General features: G+C 34.0%; 1 protein-coding gene across 1 annotated transcript in view; it reads left to right on the top strand.

The window, feature by feature from the left end:
* SOX6 (SRY-box transcription factor 6) overlaps nt 1–25,846 on the top strand; it is a 558,762-nt gene that overhangs the window by 352,968 nt on the left and 179,948 nt on the right. The window contains exon 9 of the mRNA XM_049781120.1: nt 38–106. Within this exon, the coding sequence (XP_049637077.1) occupies nt 38–106 (69 nt within the window). The remainder of the gene's footprint in view (nt 1–37; nt 107–25,846) is intronic.

Genomic DNA, 25,846 nt, shown 5'->3' with positions numbered 1-25,846 from the left:
TTTCATTTTCATTTAATGGAACTTTATTTCTTGATAGATTGCAAGACAACAGCAGCAACTCCTGCAACAGCAGCACAAAATCAATCTATTGCAGCAACAGATCCAGGTCAGTGTATTTTATCACTCTCCTCTGATTTCCTCCTTGAAAATGGAATTTAAAAAGTGCAGATACACTCTTCTCATAAATAGTACTAACAGAGCTGTTATTTAAGGATATTGTATACAATGTGTAAGTAGATGGAGGGCATATTGAGTAGTATTGTGTATTGATAAGTATTGAGTAGAAAGTGTTCCTTTCTGATAAGTAAGCAGAATACACTTTTTCTTTTGTCATTTGTCATTTGCCTAACATAAACTATTAGAAAACTAGTGGTTTCAAAGGAAGCATACATATCCTCTTTTTGTTGTCATCAACCATTTTCTGCTAATAGTATCATGGGGAGAAGCTTACTTTTATTTGCCGCTTAGGACTAGGTGATTGGGCCACTTATGAGAATAATATTATGACCTAGGCAAAAAATGATAATAACTATATGTTTTGTAACTAATGTTTACTCTATTTCTGCTCTGTCCTGAGGGGAATATAAGGATTAATGACTATGTCTTCAAGTAGCATGTAGTCTGAAAAGGAAGAAAAAAATCTTGGATAATGTCAATACAATATAGAAATTTCCTTTAAGGAAGCTCTCTTAAGGGTAATATAATGTATAGAGCATAACTACACTGAACTATGATTCTGAAATTCTGACTTTTGTTGTTCCATTTAAGTAACTGCAGTTTGAGATGAAAAAAGTTTTATTCATCTCTGCCTTTTTTTTTTTAATAATGGAGAGGTGCTCTATTTTTTAATAGAGGAGGTGATGGGTGAGCATGTGGTGCCAGAATCAAGGCCATAAACTGTTTTTTTTTTAATAGACATCTAGAAACCTGACTCCAGAAAGGCACAAAAATAAAGTAATTATATGAAAATTAAGCCTCAGGAATACTGATCTCATAGTCATATGTATCCCACCATAGATTCTGAGAGGTTGTTTTTTTTTTTTTTTGGTTGAATATTTTATAATTGATTAAGCCTGTGATGCAGGTTAGTTGAAGACAGTTGGTTTTGTATGATAGCATTCTTTTTCTTTGGGTTTTACCATCTTGAATTGAAAAAATATTCACATATAGTTAGAGCTTACTCAAAACTTTTACCTGATTGATAAAAACCAGTGATTTTAACTTAGATCTTTGCTTCATTTTGTTAATCATACTTAGTGTTCCAGATGTAGTAGTTGCTGCTTTAGAATACTGATTCGGTGTCTAAATAGGTTCTGAAAATTTGAAATTTTCATCAAGCTAGGAAGTTTTAACCAGTTTTTGTTGTTGTTGCTGCTGCTGGTGCTATAATTGATTTTTGTATTCCATATCAAACATATTCTTTCAAAAATAAAGTCTAAAAAATAGGAAATAAAACATCTCTAGCATTTTTGACAACTTAACAATTAACTCTTGGAAGACTTCTCATCCTGAAATCTCTTTTATGACTCATGTGGTGATCTTTAATTAAATAACTGTCCAGGTATTCCTTATTCTGCTCTTATTAGAAATTTCAGTCTCCTACTGCTAAGGTCAAGATTTTTAGCCTGTGACTACCTACATTTTTCTCTAGATACCTCTCTAAGAACTCAGTAGGTGTTAAATAACCTGTTCATTTAGCTCTTCATTTCTCCTAAATCAAAGATGATGGTAGTTTTCTGAGACATTCTCATATCAGTTATGTATTATTAATATTTTCTTACTTTTTACTTCAAATATTTTTCAATATTTAAGGTTGTTTTACTTCTGAATTCAGTGTTGCTTATGCTAACTGGCTGTTCTAATTGCTTTTTGTCTGTGGTTCTGACAATAGCAATTAAATCTGGTCAGAGTATTTTTATGAAATAGTATTAGTATTTATTGATCATATTTAATTTTATAGTTATAAACACTTACATGAATTTCAGGAAACCATAGTGTCATCATAACTATAATTCAGAAAATTAAATTTGAGAATATTTTGCCCAAGTTTTCTTCTATTGAAGTTAATTGCTTTTAAAACTGGTTAATTCACATTATTCAAAAATATTTAATTAAAGGTAATTAGCACTTGATTTCAGCAGTAGAAATTATAAAATCCTACGGAGGTTCAAAAAGTTACATTCATTTAGAAATAGAGAATTCTTTATCATTAGAATTTATGTTTTAAAAATCAAAGGAAGTAATAAGCTACATTTAGAGTTTACTTTGTGTCACCATGCAACTTGTCAGAATTGATCTTATCAGTTTGAAACCATTAAAAAATTTATTAAATGCTTAATATACAAAATATAATCTTCTATGATGAAAAGCAATTAATTGATTTTCAGATCTCTTGTTATTTTGTTTGAGAAGCAGTGGTTACCCATATTTTCAAATACAGTTTCTGACAAGCAAGATACATCTTTGACAAAAAGCATCATGATTGTGGTCATGATAGACAAAAAAAAAAACATTTAATACAAACATTTTTGTTGGGCTAATTTTAAACTGTTTCATGCCGAATATGAGATTTAAAAGATGCCTCAAATATATTTTCTATCACAAAAGAAACCTTTCTCGCTTTTGCAAACAAAACAGAACAGAAAGTAAAATAAGATAAATACACAAATCTAGCTTCTCTTCTAAAAGCAAATAAAGACAATATGAACAAGTTTGACCTTTTTTTCTACCTTTTTAATCATAACCTTTCCCTATGCCACCCCAGCTTTTGAAATCTTTAGTTCATTAGAGATAGGAAAAATTCAGATATTGTAAAAGTCCTTCTGCTTATTTATAATCATTCAGAAACATTTATACAGTAAACTATTATTTTATTTATTCTTTTCAATTGAACATAATTTTGTCAGGCAGATTTTAGCTAAATGTTTAAAGAGATACTTTAAGATCATTTAAGTAACGTTAAACTTAAGATGACTGTTTTTGGAATTGTTTTTATATTTCTGATAAATATATTTTTACTATATAAAATAAGTTAACCTTAAATGATTATTAAAATGCTTTAATCTTAACAGATCTTGTATGCAGCTATTTGTTTAGTGAATTCAAATTTCTCTGTTTGTGCTTTGGGGAAAATGGTGATTCCTCTAATTTGCTACGTATTAGACTATTCCCCCGATATGGAGTTGAGAAAATGTTAATATTTTAAGGACAAAAATAGTAATTTTATCACTAACTATGTAAAGCAAATGGAAGATTGGTCCTTGCAATTAAAATGGTGACTCTTTTGATAATTATTCCAAAGGACAGATAAGATGTATTTTTGGAAGCAATTTTGTCTTCCTCCCACCCATAGCATGTATGTAGTAGCAGATATTTTGAAGAATTTTATTTATTTACATTATTCAGCAAGAAAAATTTTATTTTAATCCATCAAACATATAAAAGTATATATATAATATCTTAATAAACTACTAAATACAAGGCAAGCTGCAAAATAGTTGTAAATAAAATCTGATTTCTAAGCCTATTCATATATTTATTTATCTAACACTATTTGACCATGATTTAGTTTTTTTAAACCAAAAAGAAATATTTTTCATTGGTATAACATACTACATTCTTTGGTTTCAAGTCTAAATGAATAAGAATGTACTTAATGTTAGTATTTTATACAAGAGGATTCAGCTCAATAAAATATGTCTGTGAAACACTCACTTTTCTGGACATGAATGGTATTATCCACTTACTCATGTTTTCTTCAGACCCCAAATTTAGAAGTATTCAAGTGGTTTGTCTTGTACACTCCACAGCAATGTCCTCTCTTCACATGATTGGGTGAACAACAGTTTTTAAGAATGGACTGGATAGTTGAGATTTTACAGGGGCACTTAGCTTCCTGGGCCAGGGCCAACAACTTATCCAATTCACACACACAGATACTTTTGGTTGTAATTGTGAAGCTAGAAATTCTTATCTCCCTGTAATCTTAATGAATACTAAACTTTATGATTAATATACAGTGTTCATTACCCAGGTCTTATTTAATATATACTTTAGAGGACAAATTTAATTGAACTAATGCCGAGTTGGTCTGAACTTTGCTGCTGGTTTGTTGATATTGTCATACTTGAAAATGTTCTCACAAAGAGAAATTTGAAGATTTCTCTATTATATTTTACTTTTTATGTTTTGTTTTTTGAACCTCATCAGGCGGTGCTAAGAAATCACTGCTGGCAGTGCTTAGAGGATGTTGAAAATTTTCTCTTTTAAATGATGTAATACAAAATGCTTATTTACTTATTTCAAAGTCAATATTTGGGTCTTCACTCAAGCTCTCCTCTGTTCTTAGGAATATGCAAGTGTTTTCCATAGGTTCTCTAAAACATATTCCTCTATGTGCATGTATTTATTTTATATATTTATGTATATATGTTTGGAATATGAAAAAATCCTATTGACTGTACTTTTTCTTCCTTTCTGACAACCACAAAATGTTAATATTATAAGAAGATGATTGTTCCAAAACATTCAACCAAATAGCTGAAGATCTACATTAACCTTTTAAAGAGATAAAATGTACATTTTTGTTTCCTTCAATATGATTAACTACAGATATTCCAGGTATTTGCTGAGCAGAATAAGGACTACCTTTTTATGTGAAGTAGTTGTCTAAAGATCAGAAATAATTACCTTCTGCATTAGCCTTCTTGGCCTGTCTGACCTGGTTAATTAATTTCTTCCTAGGATAATAATGCTAGATATATATTTGAAGATATGCTTCATCGTTAAGTATCTAATTGACCTCTAATTTTAAGAGTTGGACCATGTCTTTATTGTCTTTGAAGATGGCTAGAGAGGTTGACAAAAAGACTGAGAAAGGTCTAAAGTCTTCCAGTCTCATTTAACTCCTCACTCTTGATTATTTGTGTTTCTTTGTTCATTCTATTTAGCTTTGATAAACGAAAGGCAAATGCCATATATTCCTGTTTTGATTCTAGCGAAGAGCTTTAGAGCTTTTTTATTTTTTGTCAGTTATTGATCCTGGAACAGATCTTCTCCCATTGTTCCTGAACAAGTCCACATTAAACCATTGAAAATAATTAAATATATATCTACTGGCACTGCACTGTACATTTATCTGAGACTTTCTTTCAGTGAAATGAGGATTATAACCAAAGGATATACGTCTAGAATTAGCTCTCAGTTTCAGCAAGCCCTTAAAATATTTTGTAATTCTATCTTCAATCATGAATTAGCCAGGAAAAACAGACCCTCACTTCTCTCTATTTCTCTGCTGTATGCTGCTGTTTTTAATTGCCCAGAGGCAGCCTGTTGTGATCTTCTTTCGAAGTTTAAAGCAAAGATAAAAATGCAAATCTAATTATTTCTTTTATGTAATCTAATTAACTTTTTAAGTAGTGATAGATGCTCTTGTAGCCTGCCTCAAACACTTTAATAACAAAGTTTCAAATTATAAAGAATAGGTAAAGCTACAATAATTCATGAATAATGAGAGCTTTTAACAGCTAAAAGTATAAATTATTGTGTATAACAGTTTATTGTGGAATAGTGTTAATCACACTAGACTATTACTGTTGGAATGAATCTAGAAATAATAAGAGGTGTTACCTAACCACATCATGTGAATCTAATATATATGAAATTATTGATCAAGATGCTACCTATTGTCTAGGTGTAATTATATAGAAAAGATCTTATTCATCAGACCCTGACAAGAGATAGAGAGAGAGAGAGAAAGAGAGAGAGAGAGAGAGAGAGAGAGAGAGAGAGAGAGAGAGAGAGAGAGAGAGAGAGAGTTTGCCTGTCCCAGAGATAGGCAGAGGATGGGGCTTGTAAGGTAAATGGGGCACATTAGTGGCCGGAAAGTTGAACTAGTGAAGGGTGGTGTAGTTGGTGAAATCCAACTACAAATATTTCTATAACCACAGTGCTTAAATAAAGAAGTCATTATTTTTGAAAAAAATTTAAAAAGAATCTAGGGGTAAATATCAGTGCCTTTCAAATACTCTGCTTTAATTTTCATAGATCCTCTAGGTTACCTAGTCGTTTTTTTATTAAAATTTTAAAATTAGGGCCAGAGTGGTGAGGTGTCTGCCTTGCCTGTGTTAACCTAGGACAGACTGTGGTTTGATCCATAGAATCCCATATAGTCCCCCATGCTAGGAGTGATTTCTGAGCGCATAGCCAGGAGAAACCCCTGAGCATCAGCGGGTGTGGCCCAACCCCCCCCCCCAAAAAAAAGGAAAGAAAATTAGGAAATTCAAACCTCTGCTTTCTGGGGCCAGAGTGATGGCACAGTGGTAAGGTGTTTGCCTTTCACATGGTTGACCTGGGTTTGATCCCTGGCATCCCATATGGACCCGCCAGGAGCGACTTCTGAGCTCAGAGCCAGGAGTAACCCCTGAGCACTGTCAGATGTGGCCCCCAAACAAGCAAGCAAACAAACAAAAAACCTCTCAGTTCTCTGGATCTATGAAAATAGGGAAGTGCTTCCTTCTTCAGAGGTATGAAGGCATTGAAGAGAATGTACAGAATTGGCAGGGTTCTTGCATGTGGATTTGGGACCATACCCAGTGGAACTAGGATTTACTCCTGTCTCTAACTCGGGGGTCACTCCTGGCATTTTGGGGGAGACCATATGTTATGCCAGGGTTCAAACCTTGGTTGGTCACCCGTAAGATAAGTACCTATCTGCTGTTCTGTTGCTCGGCCAAATCTTAACATAATTATGAATCAATATCCTATCAATATCTCTTCTGTTTTTATTTGACCCCTCTGATTATATTATATATACACACATATAGAAATATCTATAGACACTTACATATAATTAGATAATTTGGGGGATGGCTCTATTATTCAAGGCTGCTCTGTGATTGGGATAATTCCTGGCAGTGCTCAAGAATGTACTATATGATTTGTGTAGGCAAGGCAAGTACTATAATTGTTGAGTTGTCTCTCTATCCTTTATATTGAAGGTACAATGTAGTGTTAGTCCAATATGTTTGAAGGATGTTCAAATTGTTTTTTGTATAGAGAAAAATCATCTCAAAGCTTTGTGGGGTGTTCATATTCCTTTCCATTGTCCCTACTGTCCCTTACTGGCCAGCATTGGAAATTTTAGCTAGAAATTCTTATTTTCTTGGTTGTCTAGTTATCTTCTTTGTATAGATTATATTAGTTTTCTATTTGAGATAAATATATAAACTTTATTCAAACTAAACAAATGGGCCCGGGGAGATAGCACAGCGGTGTTTGCCTTGCAAGCAGCCGATCCAGGACCAAAGGTGGTTGGTTCGAATCCCGGTGTCCCATATGGCCCTCCATGCCTGCCAGGAGCTATTTCTGAGCAGACAGCCAGGAGTAACCCCTGAGCACCACCGGGTGTGGCCCAAAAACCAAAAACAAACAAACAAACAAAAAAAACAACCCCCCAAAAACAAAAACAAACTAAACAAAGGGTAGGTAAATTCCTAGACATAGAAAAATCATTAAGTTAGTTTTTTTAATCATGTTATTTTGAAAGTCTTAAAAAAAGAGCAGCGAACTGTGAATTTTCAATAGGCTCCCCTCTTCCATGAAACATCTAGAGGTCTTCATAATTCTCTTTCACAAGTAATGGGAAGTGGCTATAATTGTACTAATAAACAAAAAAAATCAGTAAAAATATAAGTAACTGATAACAGTTTACAAGTAAGAACATAATTTAAAATAACAATAAAATTATGATATTTTATTTACTTTATTTGTAATACAAATGATATTTCTTTCTGTGTAAAATTGATGGCACATAGTCTGTTTCTTGGCTTTCTAGTAATTTAGAAAAAAATAAAAAGTCACCAAAAATATGTATGTCCACACTTTGGTTTTTATTTAAAACTTCAATTGTATATGCCTTTATATATATTTCTTTATATGAAAAAACTAAGGTATGTACTTATCTAAGTTTAAAAAGGAATGTTTTTTAGAGATAGAGCAGACTTTAAGTTTCTTGATTCCTACTTTAATACTCTTTCCAATAGTCCAACCTGTGACTAATCTTCCTTTTTTTGAGATTTGACTAGATCTCAGTGAAATTTACTAGTTTTAGAGTCTAAAATAATACCTAACAATTAAAATTGTGTCACAAATATCCTTAAAAAGAAAAATTGAAAATTTGTCATTATAATTAATTTATATCACAGAGCCATTACAACTGTGGTGTATACCCACAAGAAACTATATAGATAAAATAGTCTCACTCATCTGTAGGAATATAAGAAAATAAAATTACAGTAAGTAAATAAATTGGAAAAATAAATTACAGTATAGTAATAATACCCAGAGACAATAGAGATGAAGGCCAGAAAAACCAGACCATGATATGAAGCTTACCACAAAGAGTTAAAGAAATAACTACACTGAAAAATACCATAACAATGATAATGAGAAAGAAATAGAATGTCTCAAAGACAGGGAGGGGATGGGGGAGGAGAGAAATGGGGGACACTGGTGGCAGGAAAGTTGCACTAGTGAAGGGTGGTGTATATTTGATGACTGAAACCCAACTACAAATATTTTGTAACCACAGTGCTTAAATAAAGAAATTATTACTTGCATCCAGAGTGATAGCACAGTGGTAGGGCATTTGCCTTGCATATGGCCAATCCTGGGTGGACTTGGGTCAATCCTTGCATCCCACATAGTCCTTCAAGCCTGCCAGGAGCAATTTCTCAACACAGTGCCAGGAGTGACACCTGAGTGCCACTGAGTATGCCCCCCCCCAAAAAAAAAGAAAGAAAAAAAGAAATTATTACAAAAGAAAAGAAAGAAAAATAAATAAAATTTAAAATATAGATAGTATATAAATAGATATAAAGTATCTAATAGGGATAGTTTTGTTGTCTAGTATAGAATATATTCTTGATTTGTGCATTTACAAGTAAACACATTTCTTGATATTTTAAAGAGATTTGACTATATTGATTAAGCTGCTTTTAATATCAAAACATTAAAAATAAAGTGAATAAAATATATGGCTATTGGGGGTCAGATGATAGCACAGTGGGTAGGGCATTTCTTTGCATGCATTTGACCTGGAACTGACCAGAGTTTCATCCCCAGCATCCCATATGGATGCTGAGCCTGCCAGAGAGATTTCTGAGTGCAAAGCCAGGAGTAAATCCTGAGCACTACTGGGTGTGTCTAGAAAACTAACAACAAACAAACAAACAAAAAATAAATATAAAATAGAATAAAATAAATATGGCTATCATCTGTAGTTGATAAAAGTGAGGAGTGAGTGACAACAGGTGATACCAATGATTTTCAACTTGAATTTTGCAATCACTTGGAAGCATTTAAAAATACGAATATCTATATCCCATTTCACAAACTTTGTTTTAATAGATCAAAAGTCAGGAGGAAGGAGGGGCTGACAGCCACAGAATTAATAGAAGATCCTTTAGGACAAACAAATACCTGAACAAACAGCTGGAGATCTTTCTCTTCTTGAAATCTATGTCTAAAAAAAAAAGAAATCTATGTCTAAGATTAGGGCTATTAAAAATTCTCTAGATGTTTTTAAAGGACAATCAAGGATATAAAATATCACTTTATGCAGTACAAAGCATATTAAGATTAATTATGAACTCTAAAATATTTAGACCATCTATTTACCTCTCTATTGACCAAGGATTGGAGTAAAGTTTAAATAGTTTCTTCTTCAGCCATGAGATATGCTTTTTTGTTTTGTTTTGTTTTGGGGCCACACCCGGTGACACTCTTACTCCTGGCTAAGTGCTCAGAAATCGCTCCTGGTCTGAAAAAACTTATAGAATGCTGGAGGATCGAAATGTGATCCGTCCTGGGTCAGCCCCGTGCAAGGCAATGCCCTACTGCTGCGCCATCACTCCGGCCCTGAAATATAATTTTGATTGTTTTTAGTTATTTTACTTACAGCTAGAATGCCTATAATAAATCATGGCTTAAACAATTTTAATAAGTGTAGTTAGTTTTTCTAAAAGTAACTTGATTTATATGTATGGAATACTGACAAGACAGAAAGAAATATGTTTATATCAAGCTTGTGTCTTTAAAAGAAGGTACTTAAAATAAAGAGAAATATAATTTTGAGACCCATTATCTGATGTCTCTAAACTCAATTCATGCACTTCTTAATACCTAAAAAAATTAATGACATTACTGCCTTATAGGTTGTGGAATCTGAAATAAGCATATAAAACCCTTAAATGTCCAGTGTATAAAGTCCATTACTATCATTTTTTAATGTTGTGTACTAGGCCTAGTGGTAAATTCAAAGTCATTGATAGAAAAACACATGTACATATTTGTATCTGAATGTTAGTTTTATTTGTATCTATATCCATGAGCATAATTAGAACTTCAAATTAGTGATGTGAATACAGGATAATGTGAATACACTGTAGTCAGTTATTATTACCATAAAAATCTAGATAAATAATAAAGAACAATTATTTTTTCTGGCTGCCAAATTAGAGCTATTTCAATTGTCATTGAATGGGTCAAATGTATCAGTCACCCCGGGATGGTTGGTTAAAATTAGAGAAGATGGTCTGACTGGGAATATAGCATTTTTTTCTTGAAAATGAGGTCAAGCTCTCACCTTTTACACTAAAATGCTTGTGAAACTAGAACGATGGAAAATGAACCTTTGCAATTTATTTTATGGCTTTTAAAAACATGGATAAAGATATGTGATATACTAGCATAAAATGCAAAAGTCCTTATTTAAAATAAAGGCATTCATATAAATCTTATTTGAATATCCTTTAGTCAAGCATTGCTCAGCTTTTGTAAATTATGTCTATACTTAGAATTTAAGAAGTTAAATAGTATGCATACCAGACTTGAGAGATGGGAAATAAAAATTGATATACTGTGTGACATTTGATAAAGCACAGGGAAATATTCTTTAAATTCTGAAAGGATGTACTGACATAACCATTTTTAATTCACATAATTTACCTCCAATTCAAGGTTATTAATGATGGGGTTAGATAATTTTACTTGGTCAAAATAAAAGAAAGAAAATGATGCAAAAGGTATAATGTCTTACTTTGAGACAGTGAATTCACTTTATATACCATCAACCCATTAAGAAACTATTAAAATATGTAATATTGAACCATGGAAGTTAAGGACTTCACAGATAAGAATAATGAATCAGGTTGATCCTCATTGAGGTCATCATTGGGTCTTTTGTTAAGTAACAATCTTGTGGAAGATTTTTTTTTTCAAAGCTGCTTGTGAGTTTTCTGCTGTGTCTGAGATTAGAACAGATAGAATGGGCTCTCAACTAGTCTGACTTAGCTATTGCTGGAACATGTTGACAAAATTTAAAAAAAAATCCATTTTGGGGCCCGGAGAGATAGCACAGCGGTGTTTGCCTTGCAAGCAGCCTATCTAGGACCAAAGGTGGTTGGTTCGAATCCCGGTGTCCCATATGGTCCCCCGTGCCTGCCAGGAGCTATTTCTGAGCAGACAGCCAGGAGTAACCCCTGAGCGTTACCGGGTGTGGCCCAAAAACCAAAAAAAGAAAAAAAATATTTTTAATAACACTAACAAAGTAGGCTTATTTTGTACTAGAACAACATCATTTATTTTTCAGCCATACAAATATTTATTTCTCCTCATACATTCTTTAGTTGTGTAGTACATAGTTAAAGGAAAAATTAACTTTTAGTGTTGATTGATGCCCTAGTAACATTTATTTCCTTTCAAATGTTTCTACGAGGTAAAGATACAGCTTATTAATAGAATTCTTGCTTGTTATGTGCAAGATCCTAAATTCATTCCCTGCTATGAACAAAAACAACTGTAAAAAATAAAAAAGATACTTGCTTCAAAAATGGTGATGGTGTGAGGACATTTCTGTGTAAGACTATTCAATACATAATGTAAGTTCTTTTTGGTGTTTAATAAACTTGCTGTTGCAGGAGTCATTGTTAATGTACAGAAAATTCATTAAGTGCAGGAAGGGCACTTTAGGTTTAGTATAATTGAATGGTGCCTGAGGAGGCTATCAAGGACCAGGCTTTCAAGAAGAGGAAGATCTCCAGCTGTTGGTAAAGGTATTTGTTTGTCCTAAAGGACCTTTTTCTAATTTTGTGGCTGTCAGCCCCTCCTTCCTCCTAACTTGCATTTCCCAGAGAACTCTCAATGTCAGAGTGGCTCCTAAACAATCATTTATAGCAGAAAGAACCAAAAAGAAAGTATATAGCAGGTAGATGAATAAGCTTGATGACAGACCATGGGGACAGTGGCAAGGATATGAGATAGAAAGCTATCACCTTGCTTAGTACTGAGTTTTGAAGTTTGAGAAAAGGACATCTAACTCCAAATTCTTTCACTCCTCTACTTTGTCTAACTTTTTAAAAAATGGTTTGTAATATTTACAGAAATTGAGGGGTTTTACTTAATTATGGGATGCTATCTAGCATGCATGAAGCTATTGGTTGGATTTCTAAATCCTTACACATGAGCATTTATACACACAAAACACATGCACACATATTTACAAATAATTTGATATAATACTATTATGTGGGAAGAAAGCCTAGAGCAAAATAATGTTAATACCATATATGATCTCAGTAATAGAAAAATAGACATAAAAAGCTTGAAATAAAATACATCAATTTTCCAGTGAATTTTATTAGTACTATTACTTTTCTACTGCCTTAGTATTATTTTACTTTAAAAAGTTTAAGTAGGGGCCGGGTGGTGGCGCTAAAGGTAAGGTGCCTGCCTTGCCTGCGCTAGCCTTGGACGGACCGCGGTTCGATCCCCCGGTGTCCCATATGGTCCCCCAAGCCAGGAGCAACTTCTGAGCACATAGCCAGGAGTAACCCCTGAGCGTTACAGGGTGTGGCCCAAAAACCCAAAAAAAAAAAAAAAAGTTTAAGTAGAGTGGGCAGAAGAATCCACAGCGTTTAGGACATTTACTTTGCATGTGGCTGACCCAGGACCAATCCAAGTTTGATCCTCTACATCCTATATTGTCTTCTGAGGCTGCCAGGAGTGATTTCTGAGCACAGAGTCCGGAGTAACCCCTGAGTACTGCCAGGTGTGGCCCAAAAACAATAACAAAAATTATGTAGAATAAAGGAGTGGGTAACCATTCTGTTAGCTCATAATAAACACTGATTTGACTGTAATCACTAGTGATAACTCAGATGTTATTATCTGACTGTCATATAGAATTGCTATTGCCTAGCATTTTTGGTTATTTAAAGACAACCATGTCTTCATACAACTGGGAAAATTTGATAGGAATAAGTTTCTTTAGTGGTTTTAGGTCCTTTCTCCTTCTATATGTACATTTCTTTATATTGCATAGGTGTTCCTAACTGAACATAAAATTCATCCCATAAACCTATGTGTTCCTTTTGTTTTAGGCACACCATAATTTCAAGCCCATGGAAAGAATAAGTATAGAGAACTTTTTTTTAACTCATTTTCATTTACTTTTCCTTTATATATGTGAGTGTACATTATATATTTTTTGTCTTGTTTTTGTTTTCTTCTTTCCTTAACTTCACCTGTTTTGGTTCAGCTTGGTACAAAAACCTACAAGAAAAAGTCTTGCTTGGGATAAAAGCTCAGGTTAAAACCAGGGCACAGAGATGATGGATCCAGACACTCTCACCCCCAAATGCACCAGCAGTGTAAAATAGCACCATTTCTTTTTGCAAAGGCATACTAAAAAAGGGGAAATTTTACGTATAAAAATGTGCTTTTGTTCTTACCCCTTCGGAAATATAGAGCCCCAAATGGGAAACTCAGTTAATATATTAGCATGGTAGAATGACAGAAATAAGCCTGTTTTAAGCTTAAGAGGTCCATGACTACTTATTTTTGTTCTGCTAACAACTGCATGAATTCCAGAAAATTATTCATTTTCATGAGACAAAGAATTGTGTTAAGAAGTCACCTCTTAAGTGAACAAAATGATTCAGGAGACTACCTTACATTTGGAGATAAACAGCTTAAAAGGTAGTGTTATAGAGATCTTAACTTATAAAGGAAATACAGTCTCCTGCATCACTTTGTTCCCTTAATTACTTTTTTAAACTCATTTTTATTTATTTTTCCTTTATATATATTGTCTTGTTTTGTTTTCTTCTCCTTCTTAACTTCATCTTCTTTGGTTCTGCTTGGTACAAAAACCTACAAGAAAAGGTCTTGTTTGGGATTAAAGCTCAAGTCAAAACCAGGGCACAGAGATGATGAAGCCTGACACTCTCACCACCAAATCCACCAGCAATATAATATAGCCATTTTATTTTGCACAGGCACACTAAAAAGGGGAGAGGGATTTTACATATAGAAACAAGCTCTTACCTACTAGGTAAGGCACAGGGGCACCTCCCACTTTGAACATATGTCATGTGGTCTCAACTTAGACTCCATTATGGATGTAAATGTTCTTCATGTCCAACCCTGAACCCTAGTACTCAGACACAGAACCAACACAGTTCTTTGCAACAGCTCCAGGAACCAAACTCCCTCTGGGACATTATAACATTGCTCTGACACCAACAAGCACCAGTTTTGATAAGACATCCTGACAATGAGAAAATGGCAACAACTTGGTCTAAAAGCAGATTGTGCTACCGCACCACCTAACGATAAGATGAAAACAGAAGACATGTCATCCTTTGAACTGTGCAAAAGCCAAGGTCACTAACTTCAGAAGACTAACTGTGACAACCATGACTGGGCAGAACCTATCCCGGGACCAATAAAAAAAGTCCTTAGTCTAGGCTTCTGCCTAAGACCTGTACAACAACCAAGATCTCTAAATCCAGAGACCTGACTGAATCAACTGAGCAGAACTTCTAGAAACATAATGAAAGACTATCGTAGGCTTCACCCTAGGATCTGTACAAAACCCAAGACCACCAACTACAGAAGACTGATTTAAACAACAGTGATGGAATAGAACTTCTAGAACCATAAAGAAACTCCACCCTAGGCTCCATCAGATGACCTATGCAAACACAAAGATCTCTAGTTACAGAGGCCTGATTTTATCAACCACGACCGAGCAAAAAATTTCCAGACATCACAAAAGGACCTAGCAGAGAGAAAAAGAATATGTATGAAGCCTATAGTTATTCCCATAACAGTATACTTCAAGGACAGAGAAACCTTGTATCTCTCTTAGGCCAAGGGAATTCCCTTTCTAATCTCCCCAATATTTACTGTGCCTTTGCAAAAAAAAAAAAAAAAAAAAAGCACAAATTATTTTTTTGTTATTGTTGTTGCTTGTTTTTTTATTGTTTTTTGTGCTTTTTGTTTTGTTTTTATCTAGAGACTATGGTTATTGCTTGGTTGTTGTCTTTATTGCTGTGGTATTTTTCGTTTTTTGTTTGTTTGTTTGTTTGTTTGATTTTTTTTTGTATTCTTGTTATATTTTTCTTCCTTTTCCCCTTGCTTCTCTTAAATTGATATTATAGCCTCTAGAAGGACTCCTCCCATTTCTTTGTTTGATTTTTACCCCCACCCCTTTTATTCTTTCCTTCTAACAGAACCACATAACTTGAACCATTTTGTTCTATCTCACAAATTGGAGGGGAAATAATGGAGGGTGCCAAGACCAAACAGTCGTATGAACATCAAGAAGAAATAAAAAATAAGCAGACTTAAAAACTAAATTCAAAGCCAGCGACAACAGAATCGATATCCAGTCTACAACATGCTAGACAAAGAGGAGACCACTTATTCTGATAGCCCAAGGGCCAAAAGTGGAGGGTATGGGATGCATGCTGGAAACAGGGGAGGAGGGAGAACAACATTGGTGGTGGGAATGCCCCTGATTCAATGTCACTATGTTCCTAAAATTAAAAAAAAAAAAGTCACCCATTATAATTCTAGAGAAGGTAGGCAGATCCTTAGAAAATGGAGGGTAGCAGATAATCTTATCTCCAAAACTTTTAAGTAAATATTGAGTTGTCCACAGTAAAAACCACATATATGCTTATGAGGAACATTTACATTTTATTTATAGACTGGTTTTGAGTTATGAGGTCAAATATCTGTTTCCTTTATGTGTATTGTGGTGGCTTGTATCGCATACCACACAAATTAATGGTTATCGTTTTATTTTCTAAATACATCTAATCGTATTTAGAAAAATGCATTTAGAAGAAGGGCTTATAAATGCCTGTTTACAAGCCACACTAAACATTTCTTCATCCAATGATAAACTCTTGGTATTAGTACTATAAAATGGAAAGGGTAACACAAGCTTAATTTTTCATGTTACAATTGAAATGTTATAATTTTGGAAGAAAAAAAAAATCCTTGTAGCTTTTCTAAAGTACTAATCACAGGAAATTACTGCGTATCCTACTGAAGTATTATGTCAGTGGCTTAAATAGCATGTAACACCTTTTTCTAGTCTCTCTTGTTTTCACCCTTAGTGTTGCATTTTTCATTTGAAAAGAAATGTGTTAAGTAGTTAGAACTTTGTCTCAGTGTGGGGGTGGTGTTCAGTGTGGTTCAGACTGTCTGAAAACAATTAAGCTGTGGAGAGGCAACTTCTTAGTTATGCTTTCCTAGAAGTGTGTTTACTGCTTAAAGGATAATATCAAAGTAAATATTATTTTGTCCATTTCCTCATTTTTTAGCTTACAAAGTTTCATCTTCTCATTCCAATACATTGTCAAGCTACAATTTAAGATTGCAAGCTAAAAAAAAATTACAGGATTTCATTTCTGATCTGTGGTAGATTTTAATATAGTTTTTCTGATTTCCTTCATTTTGTTTGAAGTAAATAGGGCAATTACTCACTAAAATTCTAATATCTTTCAGGGCTTTTGGGATGAATCTAAAACAGACCCATAAAATGTTTTATTTAAGCAAATCCATGTTCTTATTAGGCAGTTCACCTTAATGTCATTTTTTTATAAATAAACTTTGCTTTAATTTTAAGGGTTATTTAATTAATTTTGTTGTACTACCACATTCTGACATCTGCAACTGCTAAGGTCTACAGAGAGAATGTTAGTTGTGGTTTAAAATGAAAATAATTTATCTTTCGAAAAATATTAACATTTTGTGAATGATACCCACAAATGTAAGAGTCTGCCATTTTTTATTTTTTATTTTAAATTCTATTTTGAAGCTTCACACATCATTTGTGCCAGTGGTACGTATGATTAATATCTAACCTGATATAAACTTAATACTTAAATAAAAGTATATTCTGGAAAAACTATGGCCATTCTTCTTGAACTGTTTATGGTCTCCATTAATTGCAGGACTTTACCATATAACCATGGTCTAGTTCTGCTTTTACTTATCAAATCCAGATATGCTCTTTTTTCTCCTGCTCAGCAGGGTAAAGTTCCTACTGCTACCAGCTTCTTATTATTTGGGGATTCACAACATCCTGGGAATTGAAGCTGTCAGCTCTGGAGCATCTAGTGTCTCTGTGGACAGATTAACATTGCTCCAGTAAATCATCAAGAAGTTTGTTCTACATACAACATAGTCAAATTAAACAGCATTTTATTGTTGAAAGCAGTATTTTTTAATAGTTGTGGACAGATATTCATCACAATATAGCCTTTCTCTATTCCTCTTACTTTGAGTATGTTTGAACTGGGAGATTTTAAAAGTTTGGTTCTTTGACCATGAATAGCTTCCACATTTCCCCCAAGAGGATGAGTAGGCAGGATAAGTTTGGGCACTTATAGAGAGATAATTTGAGAGAAGATGATAACATAAAGTATATTTCTATATAAATGGTAATTTAGTCCGTTAGTCTCAAGAATTGTAAAAAAGCATCATATATTTTTCAGATGAAAATGTGTGAAGGGTTATTTGAGTTGGGATTATAGAGGTCACTTCTCTTTCATAGTTAAAAGATCTGGTGTTAAATTGTAGTTTTAATCTCCAGCATAAAAGAAATTTCTGAATCCATGTTGGAAGAGGGCAAAAATGTATTGAATTTAAGTTGGACAGCAGGTTTATTGGATTCTTGCCCTTAAATTTTCTGTCTCTGTCTCTCTGTATCTGTTTTTGCCTCTTTCTCTCTATGCTCCTGTCTTTGTCTCTATCTCTGTCTCTCCCTCCCTATGTCTGTCTCACCCCTTCTCCCATTCTTCCCTAACAAGAGGTAGCTCTGAAATCTAGGTTTAAAGCAGCCGAAGATATATTGGTTATTCACAGAATGGGTATTATAGTTATTAATAAAATAAAACTATATGGGATGAAATCTAAGGAGAAACAGACTCTTCATTAACGCTGATGGTGTTTGGGGGATATTCTCATGACCTTTCTTACTAGCTGTGTCTTATTGCATTTTGGAAAAAAATAAGTCATTAAAATCTTTTAACCAACTAGCTGGAGAAGTTGTGTAAGAAAGAGAAACCACATTGAAAAATGTCCAGAGTCCTCCTGTATTAAGCACAGCAGATGAAATGATTTATTGGGTTTTATACACATTCTGTAAAGGGTAAGGATTGCTAACAGAATGAGTGGCAGCCTCTGGGAGCTGAACAGGCCCCAGGGACTAGTCTTTGTTCCTCTGGTCTTGACAGGCATGTGTCTCTGTTAAATGAGAGCTTAATTTCTCTCATATGTGAACAATTTCCAAGCCCAACAAAGGCAGCCAGGACTGGAGCTATTTAAAAGAACCAGCACAGGAGGAAGCATTCTTGAAGAAAGGGGATGCTAAAAGGCTAATTACTCTCCATGGTTTAGCAACTATTTTATTTTTTCTCTAAGCAAGGTTTATTAACATGGATCTGTCACTTTTTCTTCAACATAAACACACATTAAATTTACAAGGTTATATTTTTAATCTTGGTGAAATAGCCATTTGCTGATTTCTGCTCATTGAAAGAGGTGCACTCTTAGGAAGTGGTGGTGTATATCATGGAATATTAATTCAGTAAAGGGGGAGGGGAGAGACTAATATACTTGGGATCTTTTCTTTCTCAAGTGGAAAGAATTTAGACTATTTACTAAGCAGCATCCTTGGCCACACTGTGAAACCTTTCTTTAGACAGTAATTGCTTCAAATGCGGAGGGGATCTTTATTCCAGTAGTTTCTATAGATGCATTAAACTATTATATTTGTCTTAATTTCTAGGCACTAAGTATCTGTGGGAAAAATAAACCATATTGTGAGAGAGGCATATTTTCATGGTACTAGTTAGGTTTGCTTAAGAAGGTTACAGATTGTATCATTTTTCTCTTTTGACTTGCATTGTAATCCCCTTCATTAGCATGTTATCTCAGTTTTTGACCACTGATTGTTAAAAGCCTATATTTTTCCTTCAAGCTTGGTAGATTTTTTAGTGGGTGATGATTTATAGATAACCATTTAAACATATAGCATATTACACTTTAAAGGTTGAAGCTTTATATGTGCAATACATATATCTTTATGTTTTCCATGTATTTTAAATTAGAAAATGTCAATTATTTATGTTGCTAACAATAGGAATTTTAAAATTAAAAATCTCACAATTTCTAATGAAGACTATAAGATAAATATTGAAGCATTTTAGTCTAACTTGTCTCCTAATAGTTTAGAAAAATTTAAGATGAATGAGGTTGTCTTGATTATTAATAATATTCAACAGTCACTTTTTTATCTGGGCCCTCAAATGCCTAATCTATAACTGGAAGTATCCCTGATCACAACTCTAAATGTCTGTGCTTTAATAATAATGTAAAATGCTCTTAGAAATAAAATTAGTGACAAGATTTGGCATATTTAAAATAAATTTGTTTAATTATATCCTTTCAAGCATTATTAAAAGTCTGTATTTTGACTTATTGATTTGAAACTAGCAGGAAATCCTTATCTATGATACTAGTTCTACCAGAGATCCAGGCATGCAATACTACCATTTTATGGGAGCACTACTCTGGTGTTATATAGGACATTTCTGGCTTTGTGTGACATAGTTGAAAAGGTTGGAAAGGGCCTAAAAGATAGTACATGAGTAAAGTGCTTGCATGCAGTCAACCAAGTTCAATCCTAGCACCACCTATTGTCTCACAAAAACTACCAGGAGCGATCTCTAGTAAAGAGTCATGCCATGAGTAAGTCCTATGCACAGTCAGTTGTAGCTTCCAAAGAAACAAGATATGGAGGGAAAACTATTTTATTTGTAATGATGGTCTCTCTAAAGATAATGAAAGACATTCTTGCAATAATAATTTTCAGACACAAAAAAGAGCTGGAAGTTACAGCTCATCTCAGGAAGCTCACCACAAAGAGTGATAAGTTTAGTTAGAGAAATAACTACATTTTGAACTGTCCTAATAATGAGAATGTATGAGGGAAATGGAAAGCCTGTCTAGAGTATAGGCGGGGGTCGGGTGGGGAGGAGGGAGATTTGGGACATTGGTGATGGGAATGTTGCACTGGTGATGGGTGGTGTTCTTTACATGACTGAAACCCAAACATAATCATGTATGTAATCAAGGTGTTTAAATAAAATATAAAAAAAATTAAAATCAGGGCCAGAGCGAGGGTGCAGCAGTAGGGCGTTTGCCTTGCACGCAGCTGACCCAGGACGAATGCAGTTCAATCCTCTGGCATCCCATATGGTAAAAAAAAAAGATAATTCTTTAAGTTATCTGAGATTGCCAATCAATATGTGATTGGCAATGTTGTTCTCATAAACAAATCATATTTGTCATACTTGATTATTGTGATAGAATAAAATTTCTATATGTGTTGCTATTTCTGCCAGTGTGTGGATAACTCCTAAAAGTGTCCAAGTTTTCAGCATAGCTATGATGATATAACTCTGAAGGAGACTGGAGTGGTTTCTTTACCTAGAATGTGAGCAAATGGATTTGTGACTTGGAAAAAAATATGTAAAAAGTATTTTCAGGTGCTTTGCTTGAGCATTTGTTTTTGCTGCCCCCTAAATTTGTTGGCTTCCACAAAAAAATGCCATATTTCAGTAAAAAATAATGCATGCCAAAACACATAAACTTCTAACTAAGCATTCTATTGTTCCAGATTTGAAGAGATTTGAATATTTAAAACAATAGTCTTCAAAAATGACAAAGTTAAATCTAAGTTGTCTTTTAAACTAACTACCCATTTTACCCATTTAGCTTCCCATTTTTTGTTTAGTATGTCGATAATTATAATTATCGACTAAATAACAGTTAATTATATGATTAATAATTAATTTTGATAATAAAACTTAAATTAAAATTTAATATTAAAATGTTAATAATTTTTATTTATAAATTTATCTTTGTTTCATGCCTAATAAGTGACTTAAAGTCACTTTTGAATCCATTTATGTATCATAGAATTGGCAACTCTACTCCAGTTTACTCCAAATGTCCCATATCTGTCTTCTGTATTTAGTTCCCACTGAACTAACATGATTCAGATAGTTATTACCTCATATTCTGATTTCTGAAATGCTAGTCTTTTTTATTTACTTTTGCTTTGGATTAACATCCAGCAGTGCTCACAATTTACTCCTGTTCTGCACTCATGGATTACTCATAGTTGTGGTTGGTGTACTATGTGAAGTGCTGCGTTTTGAACCCAAGTCAGTCACATGCAAGGCAAGTGCTCTGCCTGCTGTACTATCTTGCTCTTGTAATGCTAGTTTTCAACATCTTCCTCCCTATCAACCTACCTCCCTATCAACCTACTACTTTCCATTATACTACTCATTCATTTTAAAATATTCTTCATAGAACACACCTCTGATTATAACTTTTTTATTGCTCAAAAAGCTCTGCCAGCATCTTGTGCTGTTGCCTTTCCTATAGCCTTGCTTTATATGGCAGTTATTTTATATTTACTACCCTCTTCTGCTTTAGGGGAAATGGTACCTACAAACATTTTTTCCTGCTTAATTCACATTTTATAGGGGAGGAGGCAGGCACAAATAGTTATGATTTTAACAGATTCTAAGAATAGCTATCTAGGAAAATATAGGGCAGTTTACAATAGACAATTACTTTTGAAGATCATATGAGAGTCAAACCAATTGTTTAGAAAAAAATCGCATGGTTTCTATGCTGTGACCACAGTTTAATCCCTGGAAACATGCATCACCTGATAAAGCCATATAAGGAAACACACTGTAATATCTGGTACTACAAGGTATGAGCAACACCACATCTTAAGGCCTTCAAATTTACCTGCTGACCTGGTTAACTAAGAATCACTGGGAGGATCCTCAATTCTCCTGACCATAGCTTGGATGATCCCCAATAACCTCCTATAAAGAGTTAACATTTGAGCAAATTCGGGCTGGTGCAGTGGCACTAGAGGTAAGGCAGTTCTTTGCAAGCACAAGCCTAGGACAGACTGCAGTTAGATCCCTAGGTGTCCCATATGGTCCCCTAAGCCAGGAGTGATTTCTGAGTGCATAGCCAGAAGTAATCCCTGAGCATCAACAGATGTGCCCCTCCCCCGAAAAAAAAACACATTTTAACAAAGTTGATAAAAATTTGAAAAACATTTTTTGTGAATATTTTGAATAACCCTTTAAGGAAGAGGGAAAAGATATATGCTTTGTTCAGACATCATGGATTTGTTTAAATAACATATGGAGAAGTTGGTATGACTAGAGAGAGTGAAAATTGGATCTGTAAATAAAAAGGGAGAGTACCAGGGCTAGAGAGATGAACAGTGGGTAGGGTGTTTGTCTTCCTTGCCACTGACCTAGGTTCAATCCTCAGCATCCCATATGGTCTCCTAGCTTGCAAGGAGTAACTTCTGAGTATAGAGCCAGGAGTAACCCTTGAATGCCCCTGGGTGTGGCTCTCCAAAAACCAACAAAGAATGAGAGTAGGACATGAGAACAGAGAGAATCTTTTATTTTTTTTTCTTCATTTTTTTCTTTATTTAAACATCTTGATTACATAAATGATAGTGATTATGTTTCAGTCATGTAAAGAACACCCCCTTCACCAGTGCAACATTCCCACCACCAATGTCCCAAGAACTACCATAATCATGTGAATGAATGAGGGAACTGGAAAGCCTGTCTGGAGGACAGAGAGAATCTTTTCAATATGATAAGGGCATTGTCTTTAAGTGGAACAGGAGGTCAATGAGAATAATGAAATGATGATAATGTTTTTGTTTTGTTTTAGTTTTGGGGCCACACTCAGTGGGGCTCAGGAGTTACTCCTGGCTCTGCTCTCAGAAATTGCTCCTGGCAGGTTCAGTGGACCATATGGGATGCTAGGAATTAAACCCAAGTCCATCCTGGGTCAGCTGTCTGCAAGGCAAATGCCTTACACTGACCTATCTCTCTGGTCCAATAGATTTATTTTTAAAAGATTATATTTTATTTTATTGATGCAATATTGAATTCTTTTTTTTGTTTGTTTGTTTTTGAGCTATACCTATCCTATTGGTTATAGGCTAATTTCTAGCTCTGCCTTCGGGAAACACTCATGGTGGTGCTCAGGGGACCATATGTGATTTCAGGGATTTAACCTGGGTTGGCTTCATGTATAGCAAGCACCCTCCTTGCTGTCTCTCCAGCCTGAAGTGTTTATTTCTAAAAATTTAAATGTTATTTCTTTGAGGAAGAGAGAATCGGCATATCATACAACAAATGTTCCAGTAATTTCCTACCTGTCTATTGGATTCTTTATATTTTTTGCTATCCTTTGCCCCTGGGGAAGCCACTTTTATTGCAGTTACATTGTAAAGGTTTTCTTTTGTTCAGTGTTCCTTTGCTTTGCTTTCTTATATATCACCTTATATATATATGATCTCAGCTATTGTCTTTCTCTTTATGACTTACTTTTAAATTTGAATTTGAATTTCTACTATTCTTTTTAGATTGTAGCAAATGGCTACAATCTTTTTTTTTCTTTTTCTAGTATCTAGATAGAATTCTCTTGTATATTTATTCCATGTATTTTCCACTGCTTTGTTGGGTTGTTTCCAAATATTACCACATGTCTTTTTAAAGTAGTGCTGCAAAAATCATAGCACATGCCTATTTAATCAGTCCTTTGTGTTGTTTGATAGACACCTTGGAGTAGAATTGCTAGATTATATGGTATATCTATTTTTAAGTTTTTGAGATATATCCATGCTACTTTGGAATTTAGTTATATGAATATACCCACCAAAGTTGTTTGAGGGTCCCTTTATCCTACATCCTTGTCAGCACTAAATTTTCTGGTCCTTTTGGGGTTGTAGAATACTCTTACAGATTTGAGGTGATAACTCATTGTTATTTTAATTTGCTTTTCCTTATAATAAATAATAATGGATATTTTATGAGTCTGTTAACCATACATATATCATCCTTGGGGTACTCAGGGTTTACTTCTGGCTCTGCTCTCAGAAATTTCTCCTGGCAGATTCAGGGGACCATATGGGCTGCTGGAAATCAAACCCTGGTCTGTTGTAGGTTGGCCATGTGCAAGACAAATGACCTACCGCTGTGCTATCTCTCCAGACCTTATTATCCCTATTCTTATTAGAGTTTTATGTTTTTCTTGGTGGTTGAATTCTGTTAGTTGTTTTAAGATTTTGGAAATCAGACCTTTGATCTTTTGTCAGATGCATGATGTGCAAATACTTCCTTTCTTTCAGTAAGATTCTGTCCATTGTATTGCAAATAGAATAAAAGAAATAAAAATTATGAGAAGACAAGATTTGGTAATGAGGAAAAGGAGGAATCAGTAGATTCTAGACATATTGTAAAGAGTATAGCTATATAAATTTAAAGCAAATAAGAAAAAAATAGTAAAGTCAAACATTGTTTGAAGAATTTTAACCTAATGACTAGAAAATACAGATGTCATTCCTAGAGATTTTGTCATCTATTGAGAAAATGTATAGCAGCATGTAGTAGGATATGAAGGATTTCAGTTCAGGGTCTCAGTCAGAGTGGGCATTGTAGAAATGTGACTTAAAAGAAAAATATTAATAGTGTGGTGTTGAACTGTAATGTAGAGATCCAGATGGAGATGTTGAGTAGATAGCAACATACATAATCAAAAGAAAGTCAATTTATGTGTGTTTGGAAGTGTCAGTGCAGGTTTAGGCTTGTTTACTTATTAAATTGTTGTCTATGTTTTATTCTTCCAAGATCAGACAAGATCAGAAGCTTTTAAGGTTGTAGTCATAGACATGATTTTTGTTATTGTTGTAGTTAAGGTAACATGTTTATATATAGTGTTAGTTTATGCATACAATTTTTAGCATTCTGTTCTTGGGTCAGAAATATAGTATAGCAAGTAAGGTACTTGTTTTGCATGTGACTAACTCAGATTCAATCCCTTATACCTCATATTGTCCCCTGAGGAACCCTAGAAGTGATTTCTGAGCACAGAGCTAGGAGTTATCTCCAAGGCACAGCCAGATGTGACCCATAACCAGAGTTCAGTGTTTTTAACTTAAATTTCATAGCTCTTCCCAACAAAGTTTCCACGAAGCTTTCTTTTTGCTAATTCATGCAAATTGTGCTTAGCATAGCAACTGAGCAAATCAGTTATCCTCTTGGTTTTTGATAACCCAAGTCATCATTTTTTCTCTTTTGCCTTACTTAAATCCTAGTTTCTTTCTTATAGCATTTAACTCATACAGTAATTTTTAACTTTTTATCAGTATTTTATCCTTCATAGACTTCTTGAAGACAAAGATCAAGTCCATTTTCATACTTCTAAGGTGCTTAGTTTAGTGTCTCATACATTGTGAAATTTACTGGATACTTAAATATTAAATCATTTTAATTAATAAATAATACATTAATTAATATTTTATAAACCATCCATTTTAAAGTAATTGTTGCAGCATCACATATATGAAATATGCACCAGA

Source organism: Suncus etruscus, chromosome 9, assembly GCF_024139225.1.
Source record: "Suncus etruscus isolate mSunEtr1 chromosome 9, mSunEtr1.pri.cur, whole genome shotgun sequence".
Taxonomy (NCBI): Eukaryota; Metazoa; Chordata; class Mammalia; order Eulipotyphla; family Soricidae; genus Suncus; species Suncus etruscus.
The sequence above is the reverse complement of the archived record's forward strand: the minus strand, read 5'-3'. Positions and strand labels throughout refer to the sequence as shown.